Source organism: Neolamprologus brichardi, chromosome 23, assembly GCF_056152115.1.
Source record: "Neolamprologus brichardi isolate AB-2024 chromosome 23, ASM5615211v1, whole genome shotgun sequence".
Classification (NCBI taxonomy): Eukaryota; Metazoa; Chordata; class Actinopteri; order Cichliformes; family Cichlidae; genus Neolamprologus; species Neolamprologus brichardi.
In genome coordinates, this window is record NC_142125.1 from 3,037,871 (window position 1) to 3,057,439 (window position 19,569).

The 19,569-nt window shown below is 40.4% G+C and overlaps 3 protein-coding genes across 3 annotated transcripts; all 3 read right to left on the reverse strand.

Moving 5' to 3' along the window:
- Positions 1-103: 103 nt before the first annotated feature.
- Positions 104-8,233, reverse strand: LOC102782066 (selectin P). The gene is made up of 17 exons (XM_087835786.1): positions 8,201-8,233; positions 7,726-7,807; positions 7,255-7,644; positions 7,076-7,183; positions 6,506-6,691; positions 6,229-6,420; positions 4,605-4,790; positions 4,312-4,497; positions 4,024-4,209; positions 3,640-3,825; positions 3,310-3,495; positions 2,997-3,182; positions 2,654-2,839; positions 2,326-2,514; positions 2,061-2,249; positions 1,718-1,834; positions 104-1,629 (listed from the first exon to the last, which is right to left on the reverse strand). The coding sequence occupies exons 1-17, from the start codon at positions 8,231-8,233 to the stop codon at positions 1,565-1,567; spliced, it is 2,853 nt and encodes a 950-aa protein (XP_087691912.1). The 3' UTR covers positions 104-1,564.
- Positions 8,163-12,772, reverse strand: sell (selectin L). Its single transcript, XM_087836713.1, has 8 exons — positions 12,700-12,772; positions 11,453-11,848; positions 10,973-11,077; positions 10,375-10,554; positions 9,011-9,190; positions 8,704-8,793; positions 8,585-8,606; positions 8,163-8,466 (listed from the first exon to the last, which is right to left on the reverse strand). The coding sequence occupies exons 1-8, from the start codon at positions 12,725-12,727 to the stop codon at positions 8,424-8,426; spliced, it is 1,044 nt and encodes a 347-aa protein (XP_087692839.1). The 5' UTR covers positions 12,728-12,772; the 3' UTR covers positions 8,163-8,423.
- LOC148095973 (E-selectin-like) lies at positions 12,716-18,510 on the reverse strand. Its single transcript, XM_087836712.1, has 12 exons — positions 18,445-18,510; positions 18,279-18,351; positions 17,349-17,753; positions 17,102-17,206; positions 16,820-17,011; positions 16,522-16,707; positions 16,224-16,412; positions 15,954-16,139; positions 14,560-14,766; positions 14,293-14,472; positions 14,070-14,191; positions 12,716-13,986 (listed from the first exon to the last, which is right to left on the reverse strand). Exons 1-11 carry the CDS (start codon positions 18,445-18,447, stop codon positions 14,073-14,075), a joined length of 1,845 nt encoding a protein of 614 aa, XP_087692838.1. The 5' UTR covers positions 18,448-18,510; the 3' UTR covers positions 12,716-13,986; positions 14,070-14,072.
- Between the last annotated feature and the right edge of the window lie 1,059 nt (positions 18,511-19,569).

A 19,569-nucleotide genomic window follows, 5' to 3' on the forward strand; every position in this document is an offset into this window, starting at 1 on the left:
CACATGATACTGGACATAGCTGAAAGAATGCCAGCAGTAAAATGGGACTGAATGAGTCAGGGAAGAGTAAACATAAACAATGAAAAAGCAAATGAAACAACAGTTTTCTGAGATTTTTTACATTTTATTGACTTTTGGAAATTTTCAGGGAGGACCTAATGCAACAGTTGTAGACATACTTTATGTATCGTGGATGACGTTTGTAATATGAATTGCTATTGCTTAAGCGAGAGCAAGTAGATGCAGTAGGGAGACCGGGGATAGTTGTAACGTGGGTCAGTTGTAACACTTCCAATTTCTCCAATCAGGGCTAAGTTTCAAATGATGTGACTCATCCTGTGCATGCCCAATTCAGTTCTGCTATCACGTGTGAAAAATCAGCACATTTTGTCAAACACAGACAATTTAACACGAAAAAAAGTCATTTGTATGCCAAAAAGTAAGTTTTTCTACTTTATTTCAATTTCTAACACCATTATCTGCTTTGCAGTTAAACTCATCAAACTTAAATTATGTTATTTGTATGTCTATGGGGATATATTCTGTGTAGGTCTTTAGTGCTAATGTTTTAGCCGTTGGCTGTAATGTTAGCTAGTTCATGGCTATAGGAGTCTGGGTCAGTTGTAACAGCAACAGTCTGGGTTAGTTGTAACAATAATGCAGATGTTACAACTTACCACACTATTACTTTAACTTCTATTTAACAAGTTGGGGCAACGACATCAGCAGAGAGAGGTTCACTGGTCGCCTTTGTATATGCGGTTAATGCCATTGGCAACACAATTCCTCCACTGTTTGTGTTCCCACACATACATTATGCAGACCACTGTGTCAGAGATGGACCAGTAGGAAGTACTGGTAGTGGAAATAAATCAGGATGGGTGCAAGAAACAGATTTCCTCATCTTTCTGAAGCACTTTGCAAACCACACCAAGGTAAGCCATGATACAAAGTAATGGAATTGCGATGCTGGTGAACAACTACATTTTTTCAGTTTCATTGTTATGTTCAAAAGTTGGTGCAAGAGTTGTAGGTTATAATGCCCACTGAGCCAATGAGGCCAAACTCAAGGAAGACCAACCAAAATTAATGTAATATTCAGTTGCATAATTTGTCTTTTTTGGGGGGTTGGAATATGTTCAAAAGCTAGATTTCTGCATTCTGCCACACACACAGCTACATAAATGGCTCTAAATGCATTCATGTGTTGAATAAACAAAGATTACATGTTAATGTTTTGTTAGTACCCTTATTTCATTGTGTTACATTTCACCCCAGGATATGTTACAACTAACCCAGACTATGGGGTTAATTGTAACATTTCACTCTTTGTGTTTGAGACCATACCATGCAATGGGTAATTGTGCTGCAGAGAAAATAGCTGCACTATTTAATAGCAGAGACATGTAAATACTTTGCATTACATTTTGAATCCACTACCTTAAAAGAGCTCCAATTTACAGACAGAAATGTCAAAAATGTTACAACTATCCCCGGTCTCCCCTACCTACCAAGCTTCTTAGAATAATAATAATAACAAGCAAAAAGTAAAAAAGGAACGAGGTCAAAACTCAAATGCTGGATTCTCTCTTTCACCCCATGTCGGGACATCAGAAGTGATCATATTTCCTACAAAGATGAAAAGATGGGATTAGAAGTGTGCTCGCCCTGCTACACCACTGTATGTGTAAATGTGCATCACTACAGTAAGTTTCACCTGTTTTCTTAAATTGTTTCATGATCAACACAGTCAGTCCTATCAGGAGAAGTATCACAACAGCAATTCCCGCCCCTGCGCCAGTGTACAGCAACATGGTGGTCCCTATCGACATACCTGGCGTGGGATCACATAAAGATTTTAATGAAGCTTTAGGGATTTGTTCTCAGTGTATACTTCATGGCCAGCAGAAGTCATTGTTTTAGAGTGTATGTTGCTATTAGTTTGGCTTTTGCCTGTATCACACCACACAGTGTGCAGGAGAAGACTCCTATCTTAGAAAAATGGCATCATTTATAAATTACGGGGGAAATAACATTTTAAACTACAGAGAATAATTCACCTGTGCAGCTGGGCAGGGTGTCATTCCAGATCCCAGTGGCAGAGCAAAGTATCACTGCTGTGCCATTGAGGGTGAATCCATCTTTACAGCTGAAAACGCATTCAGAGCTAAAGCTGAAATTCCCCAGAGGATGAGAGCAATTCATAGACAGGTCTGAGGAGAAGGCACGGAGGGCCTTACACTGTACAGCTAAAAAGGACAGCAACTACAATTACATAAGATCAGTGAATATGTAATAACATTCAAAGTATTGCTATGCACTTACGTTGACAGGTGGGTGGATCCTGATTCCAGTGGCCTGAGGTGTTGCACATCATAGCAGATGTTCCTTTCAGCCAGAAACCTTTATTGCATTTAAAGTCACACTGTGAGCCATAACTGAAAGGAGAGTTCAGATGGCTACAGTTCATCCTCCCGTGCTGTGGTGATTTGGCCAGCAGGGGGCATCGACGTGCTGTGGATAACATAAAAACAGTATAGGCTCAGGACAGCTTCACTTTTGACTTTCCGGGTGAAGTTTGAAACTATTTAATGTATGGAGATTAAGAAGGACTTCATATGGATGGCAACCGTATCATGTTTTGGTTTATTACCCTGACAGCCTGGTATTTCTGTGCTCCATGTGCCCGCAGAGGTGCATTCAGTGTCAGGACTCCCAGTTAGCAGAAAGCCGTCCTCACAGGTTGATGTGCACCTAGAGCCAAAACTGAACTCGCCATGAGAATGAGAGCAGTCTAAAGTCCCATGAGAAGGAGGAGTGAGAATAGGACACCTTTCAGCTATAAAAGAAAACAACTCACAGCACATAGAGAGGAACAGAGCAGATTATTAGCTTTTTTAAAGAAAAAAGTGTAGCTGTGCAATTGAAATTATGGAAAAAGGAGTTTATCGGTCTGTTTCTGATACACTGGATATTGATACAAAGAGTGTTTTTACCTAAGCAATGGGGAACAGCTCTGTTCCACCTGCCTTGAGGTGTGCACTCTGTGATAGCTGTACCATTTAGCACAAAACCTTCTGCACATGTTGATGTGCACACAGAAGCAAAACTGTACTCTCTGTGGGGATTAGAGCAGACTAAGGACCCGTGAGAGGGTGAGTTCAGAGTGGGACACCGTCTAGCTGCAAGAGGGATGAAGACACAGAGGTACCAAGACAAAGAAAAGGCATCATGCCGTTTAAACCTTTAAATTAAGCATTTATCTTTGATTGTCTGATCGCTTATTATTGATAGAGGGTTTTTTCCTACCCAGACATTGAGGTATGTCAGTGCTCCAGTTGCTCATAGCCGTGCACTCGGTGTCAGCTGTCCCATTCAGCACAAATCCTTCATCGCAGGTTGTCGTGCAACGAGAACCAAAACTGAACTCTCCATGAGGATCAGAGCAAATTATGGATCCGTGAGCAGGAGAGTTCAGTGTGGGGCATTTATTAGCTGATGGGAGGGAACAGGCAGGGTAGAAGGTCAGCAATATGTTTTATATGGCTAAAGTGGTAGATGAACACTATGTAAACCTTGAAATTACACATTCTTATGTTAAATAAGATTAAAATGCATGCATTTAGAATGTTTTTTTACCCAAGCAATGTGGGACGTCTGTGCTCCAGTTGCTCATAGCCGTGCACTCGGTGACAGCAGTTCCATTTAAGATAAAACCTTCATCACAGGTTGTCGTGCAACGAGAACCAAAACTGAAGTCTCCATGAGCGTCAGAGCAAATTATGGATCCGTGAGCAGGAGAGTTCAGCGTGGGGCATTTCTTAGCTGGAGATGAACAAAAGGAAAGATGTACACAAGGTATTAAGTTGATTTAAAGAAGTCCAGACGCTTTTCTTTGCAAGCTCCTTTGACTACGATGACCTGGATGACTGAGAACTTTCACAGACATAAAGTTGATTTAGTGAAAAATTGTTGTAATGCAAACTGAAGCATGAAACTACAAGATTTTAGCATGTTCTTTACCCAAGCAAGGGGGAATGTCTGTACTCCACATGCCCATGGAGGTGCACTCAGTGCTGGACGTCCCATTCAGCAGAAAGCCCTCATCACATGTTGATGTGCACCGAGAACCAAAACTGAAGGAACCATTTGGGTCAGAACATGATATGGAGCCATGAGAAGGAGAACTAATTGGAGAACATCTCTTAGCTTAAAGAAAGACAGACACAAGAAGAGGCAGCTTCTTAACCTGTGGTTCACATTCAAAACCGTTTTAAATTATAAAGTATATATACCAGCATTTAGTCATACCCAGGCAAACAGGAAGTGCATGACTCCAGTTACCCTGTGAAGAACATTTTGTCACATTTGTACCAATTAGATCAAATCCTTCTTCACACTGAACAGTGCATGTTGAGGTGTAGCTGTGCTTGTTTATAGGGTCGTGGCATTGCAGATAGGCATGAGGTGGAGCCTGAAGACTGTTGCACTGTACCACTAGAAAAGAGGGAACACTGTTCTTTCAACATCAGAGCATGCAATTTTTATTTCTATCCAGAAAGCGCGTGCTGCTTTGTGGTACAGCAGAGTAGTTTGCGACACACCTGCACATGTAGGTGTAGGCTTGCTCCACTGTCCCAAGGTCAGACAGCTGAGCACCTTGTCCCCAGTTAAAGAGTAACCCTCCTTGCAGGTGAAGTTACACCAGGAGCCATAAGAGAAAGGCTCCACGGGGTCAACGCAGGTCATGTGGCCCATAGCAGGTGGGAAAACTGGGGAGCATTTTCTCACTGTGGTGAGACACAGATATCACTCAGAGTTCACATAATGCAGATCGGTGCTCTTATTTAAAATGTCAGTTTGAACAACTGTATGTTATGACTGAGCTTTCACAAACATGAGATCATTTACGGTCAAAGAAAAAACAAAAAAACAGTTTACTGACCCATGAAAAAAAATCAGTGTTGTTTGTCCAGCACGGACTTAAATGAGTGTGAAGTGGAGTGATGACAGGCGTGACCTAAAGCTAATCTGCTGCACAGTCCAGACAGGATGTGAAAGTGGACTGAGTGCAGTTATGTGGTAGTATATCTCGAAAGTACATCTGTAAAAAGGGTTCAAGTATTATACAAGTTCTGTGAAAAGTATGTGACACTCAAACACACACACAGACACACAAAATGAAAGCTATAATCAGTTTAACTAAAAATAAAAATGAGTAAACTAATTAACAGTGTTGGGAAGGTTACTTTTAAAATGTATTCCATTACAGAATACATGCCCCAAAATGTATTCTGTAACGTATTCCGTTACGTTACTCAATGAGAGTAACATATTCTGAATACTTTGGATTACTTAATATATTATCATGCTGTTTACAACTACATGAATGTACTATTGCTGTGATTTATTACTGTTACTGAAGGTCCGCGGCTCCGAACCGTAGTAAAGGGACCTCTGGCTAATACGGTGGGTTCGTGTCGGGCTCGTAGCTGAAAACTAGCTTTACTTTGTTGTCTGGGTCAACTTTGCTAGCGAGAGACAGAGAGAGGCGTTGAAAGGCTGCTCCAACGGAACTTATTGTTTTTGGAGGAAAACACGAACACGGTGTACAGTCGAGTCTTAATAGCTTACTTACAACTGGGCTTGTCAGGCTCTCTTCTTGGCTGCAGTGGTTATTATTATATTTACATGCTTCCAGCTCCCGTTTTTGCTCGATGACAGCTCGTACTTTTCCTTTTTCTCCCTCCCTCGCTCACAGACGCATAACGGGTATGGCAGTCCATTCTCCCTGCAGCACGGACTACACTGCCCATGATGCTACATTCTTTAGAGCTATACCAGTAGCATTCTGCCTATTAGCTTAGCACAACAACAACAAAAAGGCCTCTCTCACCCAGGAAACACGCAGAGAGAGCGTCACCCTGTAACCATGGCAACCGTAACGGTGCCGCCTGGAACAATAGAACGTAGCTGTCAAACAAAACCCAAACAGTCCTGACCCGCGACAATATGAAACAGGGAAGTACCGCCGTGTAATCCATTTATTTCAACAAAGTAACTGTATTCTAAATACCACCTTTTTAAACGGTAACTGTAACGGAATACAGTTACTCATATTTTGTATTTTAAATACGTAACGGCGGTACATGTATTCCGTTACTCCCCAACACTGCTAATTAACCACCATACAGAATGATTTCAATTCAAAGGCAATGACAACTTTACCTGTACATACTGGAACAGTGGCTGTCCATTGGCCAGTGTGGTCACAGATGATCTGGTTCTGCCCAATCAGTTCGTAGCCTTCATCACAACTGAACTCGCAGGTCGAGTTGTAGCTGAAGGCTGCAATGGGGTGGCTGCAGTTCGTGCTACTCGCACTGAAGTTGGTGTATTTCAAATTGGGACACTGTGCAACTATGATAAGCAGTCAAAATATGTTTTGTAACTTTGCCATCTGAAATATCAGTTTTTAAAAACAGCCGGTTTCCTGTTGCCGTACCTTGACACAGAGGAACAGGGTGGTTCCAGAGCCCATTGGCTTGGCAAATCAGTCGAGGCGCGCCTATTAACCGAAATCCAACTTCACAGAGAAAATGGCAGGAAGAGTTAAAATGATTCAACCCATAGGGATTAGAACAGCGGTGAGAGCCTTGATCTGGATGCGGAAAAGGTTTGCATGTGATCGCTGGAGATAAAACAAATAAAAATCAGTTCATGTCTTTTGCTTAGGTTGGCAAAAATATCTTTAACAATTGTCAGTAGGCTAAAACTAAAATACAGAAGTTCCTGAGGAACAAATGAGGGACAAATGAATAACAATCTAACCCTAAATGGACTGCTACGGTGAGGTGCCATTCAGATATAAAACGAAGACTTAAAGATGGTCAATATTATTCAAAATCAATCACTTGTTATGGGGAATCTTGTGGCTGAGTTGTCAAGTAACTTCATTAAATAAGTCTGAGGTGGTCAGAATGAAATATCAGGCTAATCCCGGCTGGTTATTTTAATTTAATAGTTGTATATTTGGATTGCATATTGCAATATTCTACAGCTCTTATTAGCTTACCCTCTTCACAGCGTAGGCCTCGGAAACCAGGATGGCACTTGCAGATGTGGCTTCCAATGCTTTCCACACAGTCTGCATGAGCACTACAAGACTCGTCTTTGCAAGAGGCTGCAAATCACACAAAAAGTGTCAGATGCTGTACTACATTTACTGCCAAAGTTATATTAAAAGTATCCTACCGGTGTAGCAGACGGCTCCTTTCAACTTATCGCAGTTCTCATTGTTCCACTTGGCTGTGTCTCTCGCCCTCTTAATGTATATCTCCACACAGTCCTGACGGGGTATGGTATCTGGCTCTGCTGATGCCCAGTTTTGAGCCTCTTCAGGTACACTCTGACTGGTGTTTACTGAGGTCCACGATCCAGCCACTCTGTGAATCCCTATCCAGTAATATTTTGGATTAAATGGTAGCAGATCATTGAGGAAATTGGTCTCCTCTTGGTTCTGAATGGCAACCATATCCGTGAAGAACTTCTGGCACCACTTGCGAGCCTCGTACCAGTTCTGGTTTGGACCAGTGCTGTAGTTGTATGTCCATGCCTGTGCACCTCCTCTCCTACTACTCAAGTCTAAAAATGTAGCATAAGGACAGTAAGATAAATGTGGACTGGTGAGGAAAAGTGTTTGGTGTGTGTGTTACGCAGGCTTACCTACAGCAAACACAATCAGCGTAGCTATCAGCGTAGCTATCAGCGCGTTACAATGCGAGTTTTGTTTTACATCAACTGACATCTGAAATACAAAGAAAAGCAACTGAGAACGACACGTGGCTGCCATATGTGAGAATGAAGGTGCAGTATCGATTTCTATAGGTATGAATGAACAGCCGTTACGTGTCTTACCTTCTGAGCCGTCTTTAGTTACTAATTCTTGGCATTTAACTCTCACCTCTTCAGTAAATGGCAAAACAGTATTATCTGTCCTCCAGGGACTGAGCCAACGTCCAATTTTGTAATATCATTTGTACCACAGCTTCCTTTCAGGAAGGGTTTCACTCAACCACTCGCAGCACTCTCCACGCACGCATGCACACATCCAAAGATAATTATATATTCACAAAAAGACATGCAGACACAGTCACTAAAACATTATTTTTATTCACATTTACATTTCAAAGCAATTTACAAGAATGCGGCACACGTGTCTGAACCATACCATGATGACAAACCCTCGAATATACACAATTACATAATTTATAAGTATGCAACATATCAAATGTAACTTTTACAACATATTAGGCAAAAGCCTTAGCTGACTGATATTTGAATCAGCATCCAGTGCATGATGCAAGGAGACCAGTGAACTGTCTTGGTGTCAAATATATTCTAATTAAGACGTGGGACGTTGTTTACGGTTGTGTATCACAGGGTGGACTTCCTTCTTCGGGCAGCCTGTGCAGGACAGAACAATGTTCTTAGATTTTCAAAAAAATTCTTTGAATACTAAGTTAGCAAAGGCTGTGAGAAAGGGTGGAGCAGCTTAAGACAAACGTTTAATTTCAACACTGACCTTTCTTGGGAAAGTTTCTTTCCTGTGAGAAACAGAGAAATGGATTACTTTTGAGGGGTGTTGCAATAAGATTGCAGTGAATCTTTTATTTGTATAGAGAGTAGTTGAGAGTGACTGACTTTGTCTGTGTTTTATGCAACAAAAACAGATGCAGCAGAAGGTAGAGAGGGCTCCACATCCAGCTAAAGCCAACAGAGCCTGTTTATAGCCTGGAAGAGAGGGGAAAGCAATTTTTACCATTCAGTTATATATTATAGCACATCATTCATGTACATGTCAAAACTACTGCTTTCCATCAAAAGAGTTACTGGAAGCTCAGTTCTGATGGCAAAGAAACTATAAAAACCATACATGAAATGGCCGGCTGCCATATTTAATGTTTAATAACATTTTACAAACATTTACATGATTTTTTTTTGAAATTACTTGTACAAGTAGGTCTTGGGCCACTCCAGACTCTGGTCTCTCCACAAGTGACAGCTGGTGAGCCAATCACGAGGAAGCCAGGGTCACACTTAAAATGACAGGTTGTCTTGAATGTCTGATTTCCTCTGGAGCAGTTATGGGCTCCATTATAAGTTTGAGGTAGAGGAGGACACTCCACAGCTGAGGGCACAAACAGGTTATACAACATCTTACAGTAAGTTATAATACATTTTAAAGCACTGTACTTTATTTTTATTTATTTATTTATTTATACTTTATTTTTATTTATTTATTTTTATAATTTATTTTTATTTATTTATTTATTTATACTTTATTTTTATTTATTTATTTTTTATACTTTATTTTTTTATACTTTATTTTTATTTTTTTATTTTTTTATTTATACTTTATTTTTATTTATTTATTTTTTATACTTTATTTGTATTTATTTTTAGGAACAGGAACATTAACATTTACACAGACACAGCAAGGGAAAAAGGTAAACAACTAACTAGAAGTAAAAATAATAATATAAATAAGATAAATAAACAAATAATAAAAAATAATGGAGGGAGGGGTTCACCCAGGGCAATGGGAAGTTACTAAAATGTAGTTTTTCCACTTGGAGACACACCGTGCATCTTCACCCCCATACCTACGTCTATGTACATACTCACACACACTTTCAAGTATCTACATACACATCTACATATACATACATAATACATATCTACATGTGCACGCATGCATACTCATGCATGTATACCCTTTGACATATTTTTGTGCATGTCTATACAAGTGTCCATTCAGCATCATAAGCTATTAAGACCAGTCGAGCACCGGAAAATCAGGTTAAATGAAAACAGAATGGGAAGGGAATGAATAAGATCCTTTCGCATACTCAAAAACCATTTTGACCAATATCTTTGAACTTTGTCTTTACAGATTCTTAGAGAAAAGGTCATCTTTTCCATTTCACGAATCTCTTTTACTATGGCTGACCACTCTCCAACCGTTGGTGGGTCCTTGTCCAGCCATCTTCTAGTTATTGCTTTTTTACTTGCTGCCGGGAATATTTTAAAAAGGTGTTTATCTTTCCTATTCATCTCAACTGGTACATTTCCCAAATACATTGTAGCAAAGCAAAACTCAATCTCAAAACCCATGACTTTTTAAATCCTCATTAGTATTTCAGCCCAATAAGTGTACTTTATTTTTAATGTGATATTACAGTTTGGTATTACTACCGCTCTAATCAGTGGTAACAGTAAGTTAAAATGCTTCACTGAAAGCACCACTCTTATGAAAACAAACCTGTGTATTTTCAAGAAGCTTTAAACTTTTAGATGATTTCGTGAAATTACCTGCACAAGTAGGTCTCGGCCCACTCCAGTCCCCAGTGTCTTCACAGGTGACAAATGACGAGCCATTTATGAAGAAGCCAGGGTCACACTTCAATCGACAGGTCGTGTTGAAGGTTCGATTTCCTCCTGAGCAGCTATGGTGTCCATTATAAGGCTTAGAGAGAGGGAGGCATTCCACAGCTACGGACACAAACAAGTTACGCAACATCTTGTAATGATTTATAAAACATTTCAAAGCACAAACATGCTGGTGCGTGCACATTTTAATGTTATATAAGAATGTGGATAATGAGTCGCTGAAAACAGAATAAGCGTAGCAGTTAAACGAAATCTTTTTTGAAGTATTTACTTCTATGTCTAATTGTACGTAAAGTGGGGAACCACTCAGGACAAAACCTGGGTTCCAGTTAAATCGACATGTTGTGTTGAATGTTTGATTTTCTCTTGAGCGGCTTTATCTGTTCTCAAGGAATATACAACTCGGTTACGATTACTTGTTTCCTCCGTGCAAGTATGCCTGCACATTGTTTCACACATTATTAATAACTTTAAATGGCAACTCTTTATGCATTATAATAAATAACAGTAAATTGCTCACCTGTTTGGCACCTGTCTCCCTTAAAGCCACGTTCACAGAGGCAGGTTGTACTGTTGATGGCCTCCTGGCATCTTCCTCTTTCACAGGATGATTCATTGCACTGGGCTTTTAAGAAAAGGCACATCAATATAAGGTCACTTATCATTATAAAACCTTCACAGCTTTTCTTTGTATAGAAGACACTTTATTTCTTTTTTAATAATTGATATTTAAAAAATTAGTTTTAAGATAAGACATGTTATCCTGAAGATGTTAGAAAAGTTAAACAATGCAAACAAAAAATATCTGACATTACTGTAATGGTGCATAGCACATTAAAATAATATGTAAACAATTTACATCAAGATTAAAGGAAATCAGCCATGCTTGTTCGTGAAAATATAAAGTTATGATATAGCAAAAAGTAAAAAAAATCAACAAAGCAGAATTAAAAATGTGGTAAAAACTGTACAGGAAGTACTATATGACAGGTTTACGTACTCTTAAAACACGCTGCATATTTTAATTTGCTACATTTCTCGTCGTTCCACTTCCCTCGGTTTTCTCCTGTGTTCGTGTAGATCTCTACACAAAACTCTGTTGCATGGACATTATTTGGTTCATTTGGTGCCCATGAATTGTTACCAATCCACGTGCTGTTATTCCCAATCCAAATCCAGCTTTCATTCATATGATTTCTAGTGATCCCAATCCAGAAATACGGGGAGCTTCTTTTCTGTGGCAGGATGGAGACCAGATAATCATTCTCCGCTTGGTTCTGGATGACCACCATGTCTGTGAAATATTTCTGGCACCACTCTCTGGCCTGGGTCCAGTTCATTGTGTCGTTTGAGTAGTGATACGTCCAGCACAGAGTAGTCTCAGCCAAGCAACTACCTGCAAATGTTCAGAACAGCTTTTAATTAGGGATGCAACGATACCAATTTTTTCAAACCGATACAATACGATACTTGGCTCTGAGTACTTGCCGATACAGAGTACAAAAAACGATACTTCTACCACACACACACACACACACAAATACAATTAATTGGAAGACAGGTTTTATTATATTCCCAGTCGATAAAAAATAAAATCTTAATAAAAATGACCACAAAAAAATTTCAAGTGAAAAATAAGCACTTCTGTTAAATTATTGCAGAGTCTCCACATTGTAATTTTACAAAATATCACTGAACTATTGGCACTGTCTCGAGCTTTCAGAATAATAAATAAACACTTCTGTTTGGAATAAAATAAATACAAATTAGGTTTGAGAATAAAAGAAACTTTTAAATTATTGCTATGTCCATATTGTAAACAAACAAACAAAATAATTATTATTAAATAAATAATAAATAAAATAATAATTGGCTCCCTAGTGGCCAATCTAAAAAAAACTACAACAGAAATGACAAGCCACCCTCTGATTAATGAAATAAGTTGGTATCAGTTCATGGTATCGGTTAACTTTTACGAGTATGAGTACATGTCTGTGAAGGTTCTCAGTCATCCAGGTCATTGTAGTCAAAGGAGCTTGCAAAGAAAAGTGTCTGGACTTCTTTAAGTTGCTTGAAGACGTTTCACCTCTCATCCGAGAAGCAAACATTTTACAGTATCGGCCCGATACCAGTATCGGTATCGGTGCTCCCCTACTTTTAATATGATAATTAATAAAGTTTTCTGACACGTGTCAGCCGGTCTTTGCCCAGCAGCTACATTTCACTGAAACTGGAATTAAAACTTACCAAAGATGAGGATTAATGTCCACTTCATCTTCAAAGAGCAATTTACTGTCTGTACAACGGGGGAAAAAAGAGTATATTTTCAAAAGTACTAATGAATATCACCATGGAGAGTTGCTGAATAAGAAAATCGTGACTTACCCAGAATGAATATTATAATATTGTCCTTTGAACTGTTTGACACAAACTTCTACATAAGTTAAAGTTTTTTCTGATCAACTCAAACATAAAACAAAAAGCGTTACAGCAGAAAAATGTAAAGTTTGTTAGACGAAACGAAGGACCAGTGTCGGGCTTTTATATGTTCTCGTTTGCCATTCAGAGCAACATTATCATACAATAACTGGATGTTTTCTGTTCAGGCTGAATGCACGTAACGAATGATTTACTGAATATTTTAATGACTTTAACAAACCTTTAGGGAAACCCCACCTATTTCTAGTAAAGGTGGTTTCAGGGGCAGATTTTAATGAAGAAAAGGTACACAATGCCACAAGGTGCTTACTCATAGAGGTTGGACTGCAGCCTTTGAAACACTTTTTAGTGTTTAAATAGGATTTTTTAAGCCTTTCATTTGTGGCAAGAATGAGTGTTTTCTTGTCTGTTTTCAAAAGCACATCTTCTCCATATCCTGACATATTGATGTAATGGAAACTGTTTTTAACGGCAGTGTCCTTCGAGACAACTTTAGACTTATGAAAGATGCGAGATGTGAGTTCCTGTCCAACTAAAGTAAAAGAGACTGAATTTTTTTAAACAATGAACTCTGGGAGAGAAAAAAAGAATACTTAGGAATATAATTGTTCCTTCTTTGAATACCGCTCACTTTTATATGTTTATTCTGCTTTGTCATGAACTTTATGATGGAAAGGTCGATGTTTTGGCAAGAGATCTGGGAATTTTTTTAAAACACATCCTTCCTCAACCCCTGAAAAAAACAGAAGGTTGTAGAAGGTCATGGCTGAAACTGGGAAAATAGATTGATGATAGAAATCACGAGTCGATCTATGAAGGCTGGCTCCACACGAGGCTATTACACACACCACTACTACACATCCTGCTTGGCTAAGCATTCCTACCAGTGTGGTGACACTGACACAACTGGCTGAACTTTTTTATTTGTCCTCCGTATATTTTTATCAAATGAATATCAGAACATTTCCAAACATAGAAAACAGCAGATAAAAAACATCAAATTTGAAGTGTTACAGTAACAAAGTCAAAAAATAGAACACACACACACACACACTCTGTAGAAAACTCTGTGGAGGAGCCTCTATGTCAGAGATGCTGTAAGAAAAGAGAAAAGAGGAAAAATCAGAAAACCTCAAAAGACACATACGTGATTTAAACGAGGTAAATTCTTTTCGAACCTGTTAAAACTTGTTTGATTTCTTCAGTTTTTTAAAGATCCACATAGCCATAGGCACACCAGAGAGGAAGGCAATCCCTCCTGTGGCTACACCAGCAGTAACTGCTGCAACTGGAGCAGGAGCTGTGGAAACACAGTGAAATGTGAATAGTTTGAAATTTGAAGTGAAATTTGTAAAACTGTGAATTTTTGCTTTTCCCTTTTGTCTGTTGTTTCTTCTTTACCTTGACAGGTGGGTTTCTCTGCAGTCCAGTTGCCATGATGACCACAGGTCAGCAGCTCAGGTCCTTCTAATGAGTAGCCTTGGTCACAGGTGAAGGAGCACTGAGAGTTGTAAACTGACTCAGTGCTGGAACAACTGATGTGACCGTTTTCAGGAGCCTCAAGCAACAAACATGTAACAGCTGTTGGAAGATTTCACTTTCATTTCATTAACATACAAATGAAGTTGTGAACAACAAGTAATCCAGGTAAAATGGGTTCACATGTACCTGTGCAGGTTGGTGATCTGGAGGTCCATTGGCCTGGATGTGTACACTCCATGCTGTGTGCACCTTGCAGCTCATGTCCTTCATCACATGTAAAATGACAAACCATGCCAAGTGGATGGGGTGTGTCATGACTAAGAGATGAAGACAGAGAAGGGCTGCAGCTGATCTGACCATTTGTTGGGACCTCTGGAGCAGGACATCGTTTTTCTAAAACAAAACAAAAAAGAAGAAGAAAGAAAATTATTTAGTAACATTTTAGAACGGGGTCCTGACTGTCATCTGCGCTTATGCGCCGAGTGGCAGTTCAGAGTAACTGGGGGAGGGGGGGGTGCTCCACCTGGAGACTTTGTTGTCCTGCTGGGAGACTTCAATGCTCACGTGGGTAACGACAGCGAGACCTGGAGGGGCGTGATTGGGAGGAACGGCCTCCCTGATCTGAACCCGAGCGGTGCTTTGTTATTGGACTTCTGTGCTAATCACAGTTTGGCCATAACGAACACCTTGTTTGAACATAAGAGTGTCCATAAGTGCACGTGGCACCAGGACGCTCTAGGCCGTAGGTCGATGATCGATTTTGTAACCGTATCACCAGACCTGCGACCATATGTTCTGGACACTCGGGTAAAGAGAGGGGCTGAGCTGTCAACTGATCACCACCTGCTGGTGAGTTGGATCAGGTGGCGGGGGAGGACCCTGGACAGACCCGGTGCACCTAAACGCGTAGTGAGGGTGTGCTGGGAACGTCTAGCAGAGGCCCCAGTCCGCGAGATCTTCAACGCACACCTCCGGCAGAGCTTCAACAGCATTCCGAGGGAGGCGGGGGACATTGAGTCCGAATGGACCATGTTCAGCGTCTCCATTGCCGAAGCTGCTGCATTGAGCTGCGGCCGCAAGGTGGTTGGTGTCTGCCGTGGTGGTAATCCCCGAACCAAATGGTGGACACCAGAGGTGAAGGGAGCCACCAGGCTGAAGAAGGAGTCCTATCGGGCTTGGTTAGCCTGTGGGACTCCGGAGGCAGCCGACAGGTATCGACAGGCCAAGCGGAATGCGGCTCGGGCAGTGGCTGAAGCAAAAACTCGGGTGTGGGAGGAGTTCGGAGAGGCCATGGAAAAAGACTTTCGGACTGCCTCGAAGAGATTCTGGCAAACCGTCAGGCGTCTCAGGAGGGGAAAGCGGTGCTCTACCTGCACTGTGTATAGTGCTGGCGGAGCGCTGCTGACGTCGACTGAGAATCTGACAAGGATGCCTCCTGGGTGAGGTGTTCCAGGCATGTCCCACCGGGAGGAGGCCCCGGGGCAGACCCAGGACACGCTGGAGAGATTATATCTCTCGGCTGGCCTGGGAACGCCTTGGTGTGTTTTCAAATAAATATTGATATAATTGTGCTTTCAGACCTTTGCATGTAGGTATGTTTTTATTCCACTGTCCGTCCTCAGAACACTTGATGGTGTTTGCTCCCTGCAGTTCAAAACCTTCTTCACAGCTGAAGCTGCAGGTGGAGTTTGGTCGCAGTTCGGTCACAGATTCACTGCACTGCATGATGAGGGGAGCTTCTCTCTCTGGATTCTGGCAAAGGATGGCTGACACAGAAAAATGTGTATTTTATTGAACGTGTCCTCATGATATAGAAGATGGGTGGGTTCTACTTTCCGTGTTCCTCTTACCTTCACAGTGAGGAATCTGCTGATTCCATGTACCTCCTGATGTGCAGGTCACTCTACTGGCTCCCACTAAATGGTAACCTTGGTCACAGCTGAAGCTGCAGGTGTTTTTGTAGCTGAACCTCATATCAGCATCTTCTCCACAGCTGACAAAGCCATTTGTCAAGTTTTGCAGAGCAGGGCACTGAACAGCTACAAAAGAGAGAGGCAACAGAAGGAGTTAAATTAAAGCTTTTATTTTAATCATCATGCAAATAACAAAAACTACACAATGATGAAAGGTAAAAACATGTGGCCGTACCAACACAGTATGGCTGGGATCCATTCCAGTTTGCTGATGATTCACATTGCAGAGATGGAGATCCAGACAGTACATAACCTTCATCACAGGTAAAAGTACAGGTGGACTGATAGCTGAATGAGTCCAGAGGATCGGAGCATTTCATGGATCCATGTGTAGGCTCTGACATCTTCTCACACTGAATCACTGTAGACAACAGGAAGAAAAACATCAGTCCATGACTCCATCACTGTGTAGGAAATAATAAAATTAACAAAAAGTAGTAGCAATATTATAAGTTATTAATACTTAAACTCACATTCACATGAAGGGTGCTTATCCGACCATTTTCCTGACCCCGAGCACCTCAGAGGAGTCTGCACACTCAGCTCGTATCCTTCCTCACAGGAATACTGACACAAGGAGTCATAGGAGAAACTGCCATACTTGTGAGAGCAATTGACATGTCCTTTATCTGGAACAATCACCTCACCTTTGTTACACTGCACAACTGACAACAAATAAAACACACAGTTAGATATCAAATCCTTTACGTGACTTAAAATATGTATTTAAACTACGCTGTCAGATTTTTTCTCACCTTGGTCGCACTTGTGTCCAAAAAACCCTTCAAAGCAATCACATTTGTGGCTGTTGATGGTTTCAACACACTCTCCATGCAAACAGGAGTCAATCTTACAAGCCGCTGGAAAAAACAGAGGTACTTCTATAAAGGTTGGTAAATATACTAAAACAATATGTCAGAAAAATCTTTTTTAACTGTTAGATCACCTATTAAAGAACAGCAACACAGCAGCAAAAATTAGTTTTTCAAGATTTTTGCTCACCTGTGTAGCACAGAGCAGTCTTTCTTTTAACACATCTCTCGTCATTCCACTTGCCTGGTTCTTTATCTCTTTTAATGTACATCTCCACACAGTCCTCATGCATGCCTGTGTTTTTGTCACCCTCGTTATTGTTCGGTTCTCCTTCTGCCCAGTTGGTTGCTTCTTCTGTCAGAGGCTTGTTGGTTCCTACCCAGGTCCAGACGTTATTAATCCTACGAATCCCAATCCAGTAGTAGCCATTTTTCTTGGGCAGCCAGTTATTAAGATGCTCGAGCTCCTCATGGTTCTGGATGGCCACCATGTCTGTGTAGTGCTCCTGGCACCAGCTTCGTGCATCATCCCATGTCATTGCGTTGTCCGAGTAGAAGTAAGACCAAGACTCTACACTAGTCCACATGCACAGCACTTAAATAGAGACAGTGACATATAGGAGATGTAAATGTGGAGAAAAGGAGAGATTTAAAAAAAATTCTATTTACTAATTTTCTCTCTAATGAGTGTTTTTAGTATTGGCTGCCTTTGTCCCTCCTGTATATATTCTTCATCCTGTATAAACTTCTCTTATTTGTTGTTGATTTTTGCTGTCTTACTATCCATCCATTCGCTTCCGCTTATCCTTTTCAGGGTTGCGGGGGGCGCTGGAGCCTATCCCAGCTGTCATAAGGCTTGGTGTGGAGCACCCACAATTTTGTCATACATGTACAGTGAACACAGGGCTGGTTCTGGTTCTAAAACTTTTTAGTTTTAGTGTGCTTTTATTTTATTGTTCTTATTCTGCCATTGTTTTACTAAGTGTTTTATCCTATTGTAAAGTGTCCTTGGGTGACTTGAAATTCGCTCATAAATAAAATTTATTATTATTATTATTATTATTATTATTATTATTATTAGTGAGACACTCAAGGCTCTTCTGGCAATAAATTTACATACTTGAGCAAATAACGGCGAAGTTGATCCGTGAGGCAGAGCTCTTATATCCATGGGTTAGTCCAAAGAAGGAATCCTGTAAAAAATAATTTAAAGGTGCATTCAATTAAAAACCAAATTAATTTACATTAAAATGAATAATATTTAAATTGATATCCCTTCCACTCACCATTTTAAATGATATGCCTGATAACCTCCAGAAGGCACTTGATGCTCTAGCTTCCAGCCTTAGTGTGTGTTGGGATGATTCTCTGCGTTATGCGCTGGATTTCCAGGTTTTATACGCTTCTCTAGTGTCATTCAGGAAATCTGGAAGGTTTCCATGGAATCCCCCCCAATACTGCTCCATTCCACAAAAGGCTTTAAAAACATTTCCTGCACAAAAGCATTGGCTGCTCGTTCTCAGTACTGAACTCCCAGGTTGACTTTTAGGGTGAGATGGGGCTGACTCGACTCTGCAACAATGCAGCTAATAGGGATCTTCTCCTCACAGGGTGACAAATGGGGTGACTGCATGTTCACGCTACTCCCACTGAAATTGTTGTGTTTCTAAGCTAGACACTGTGTAACTATGATAAACAGTCAAAACTATTTTTTTAAACTTCGACATCTGAAATATTAGTTTTTAAAAATTGTCAGTTTCCTGTTGCCGTACATTAATGAAGAGGAAGAGAATAGCTCCAAGGTCTGCTGGCTTGATAGATGGGTTGGGGTGTGCCCACCAACAGAAAGCCAAAAAGCAGGAAAAGATTAGACCTTTAGACCCAAACAGATAAAAACAGTGGTTAGAGCCTTGATCTGGATGGGGAAAGGTTTGCATGGAATTGCCGAAGATGAAAATAAAAAGAAAATATATTAGTTTGAGAAAGAGGTCGGTTCTTTGGTTCAGGTTTATAAAAATATATATACATACACACTACAAAAGTCAAAAGTTTGGACACACCATCTCATTTTAATAGTTTTTCTTTATTTTCACTACTTTCTACATTGTAGATACATACTGAAATCAAATATATGAAGCAAGATATATAGAATTATGCAGCAAAGAAAAAATCTATAAATAACTCCAAATATGTCTTATATTTTAGATTCCTGAAAGTCTTTGTTGACAGCACTTCAAACCCTTGGCCTTTTCTTCATTGTTACATCCCCCAGGAGGATGTCTCTTCTCCCTATACTAACCCTTTGTTTTGTCTAGGCTCCACCTCCTCTGTCCTGATTGGATGCTGCGCAGAGTCCGGCTAATTGGTAATCAGCAGAGCACTATTTAAGGCCTGTGGAGCTGTGCTTCTAT

Coding starts and splice junctions, on each gene's coding strand:
- LOC102782066 (XM_087835786.1), bottom strand. CDS start 8,233: ATGGTATGGTTCAGACACGTGTGCCGCATTCTT. Junction 7,808..8,200: donor GACACGTGTGCCGCATTCTT/GTAAATTGCTTT, acceptor TTTGTATTTCAG/ATGTCAGTTGATGTAAAACA. Junction 7,645..7,725: donor GCTGATTGTGTTTGCTGTAG/GTAAGCCTGCGT, acceptor CTACATTTTTAG/ACTTGAGTAGTAGGAGAGGA.
- sell (XM_087836713.1), bottom strand. CDS start 12,727: ATGAAGTGGACATTAATCCTCATCTTTG. Junction 11,078..11,452: donor ATATGCAGCGTGTTTTAAGA/GTACGTAAACCT, acceptor TTTTCTTAAAAG/CCCAGTGCAATGAATCATCC. Junction 8,794..9,010: donor CCCAAGACCTACTTGTACAA/GTAATTTCAAAA, acceptor CCTCTCTTCCAG/GCTATAAACAGGCTCTGTTG.
- LOC148095973 (XM_087836712.1), bottom strand. Junction 17,754..18,278: donor CTTCGCCGTTATTTGCTCAA/GTATGTAAATTT, acceptor TCTCTATTTAAG/TGCTGTGCATGTGGACTAGT. Junction 16,413..16,521: donor ATCCCAGCCATACTGTGTTG/GTACGGCCACAT, acceptor TCTCTTTTGTAG/CTGTTCAGTGCCCTGCTCTG.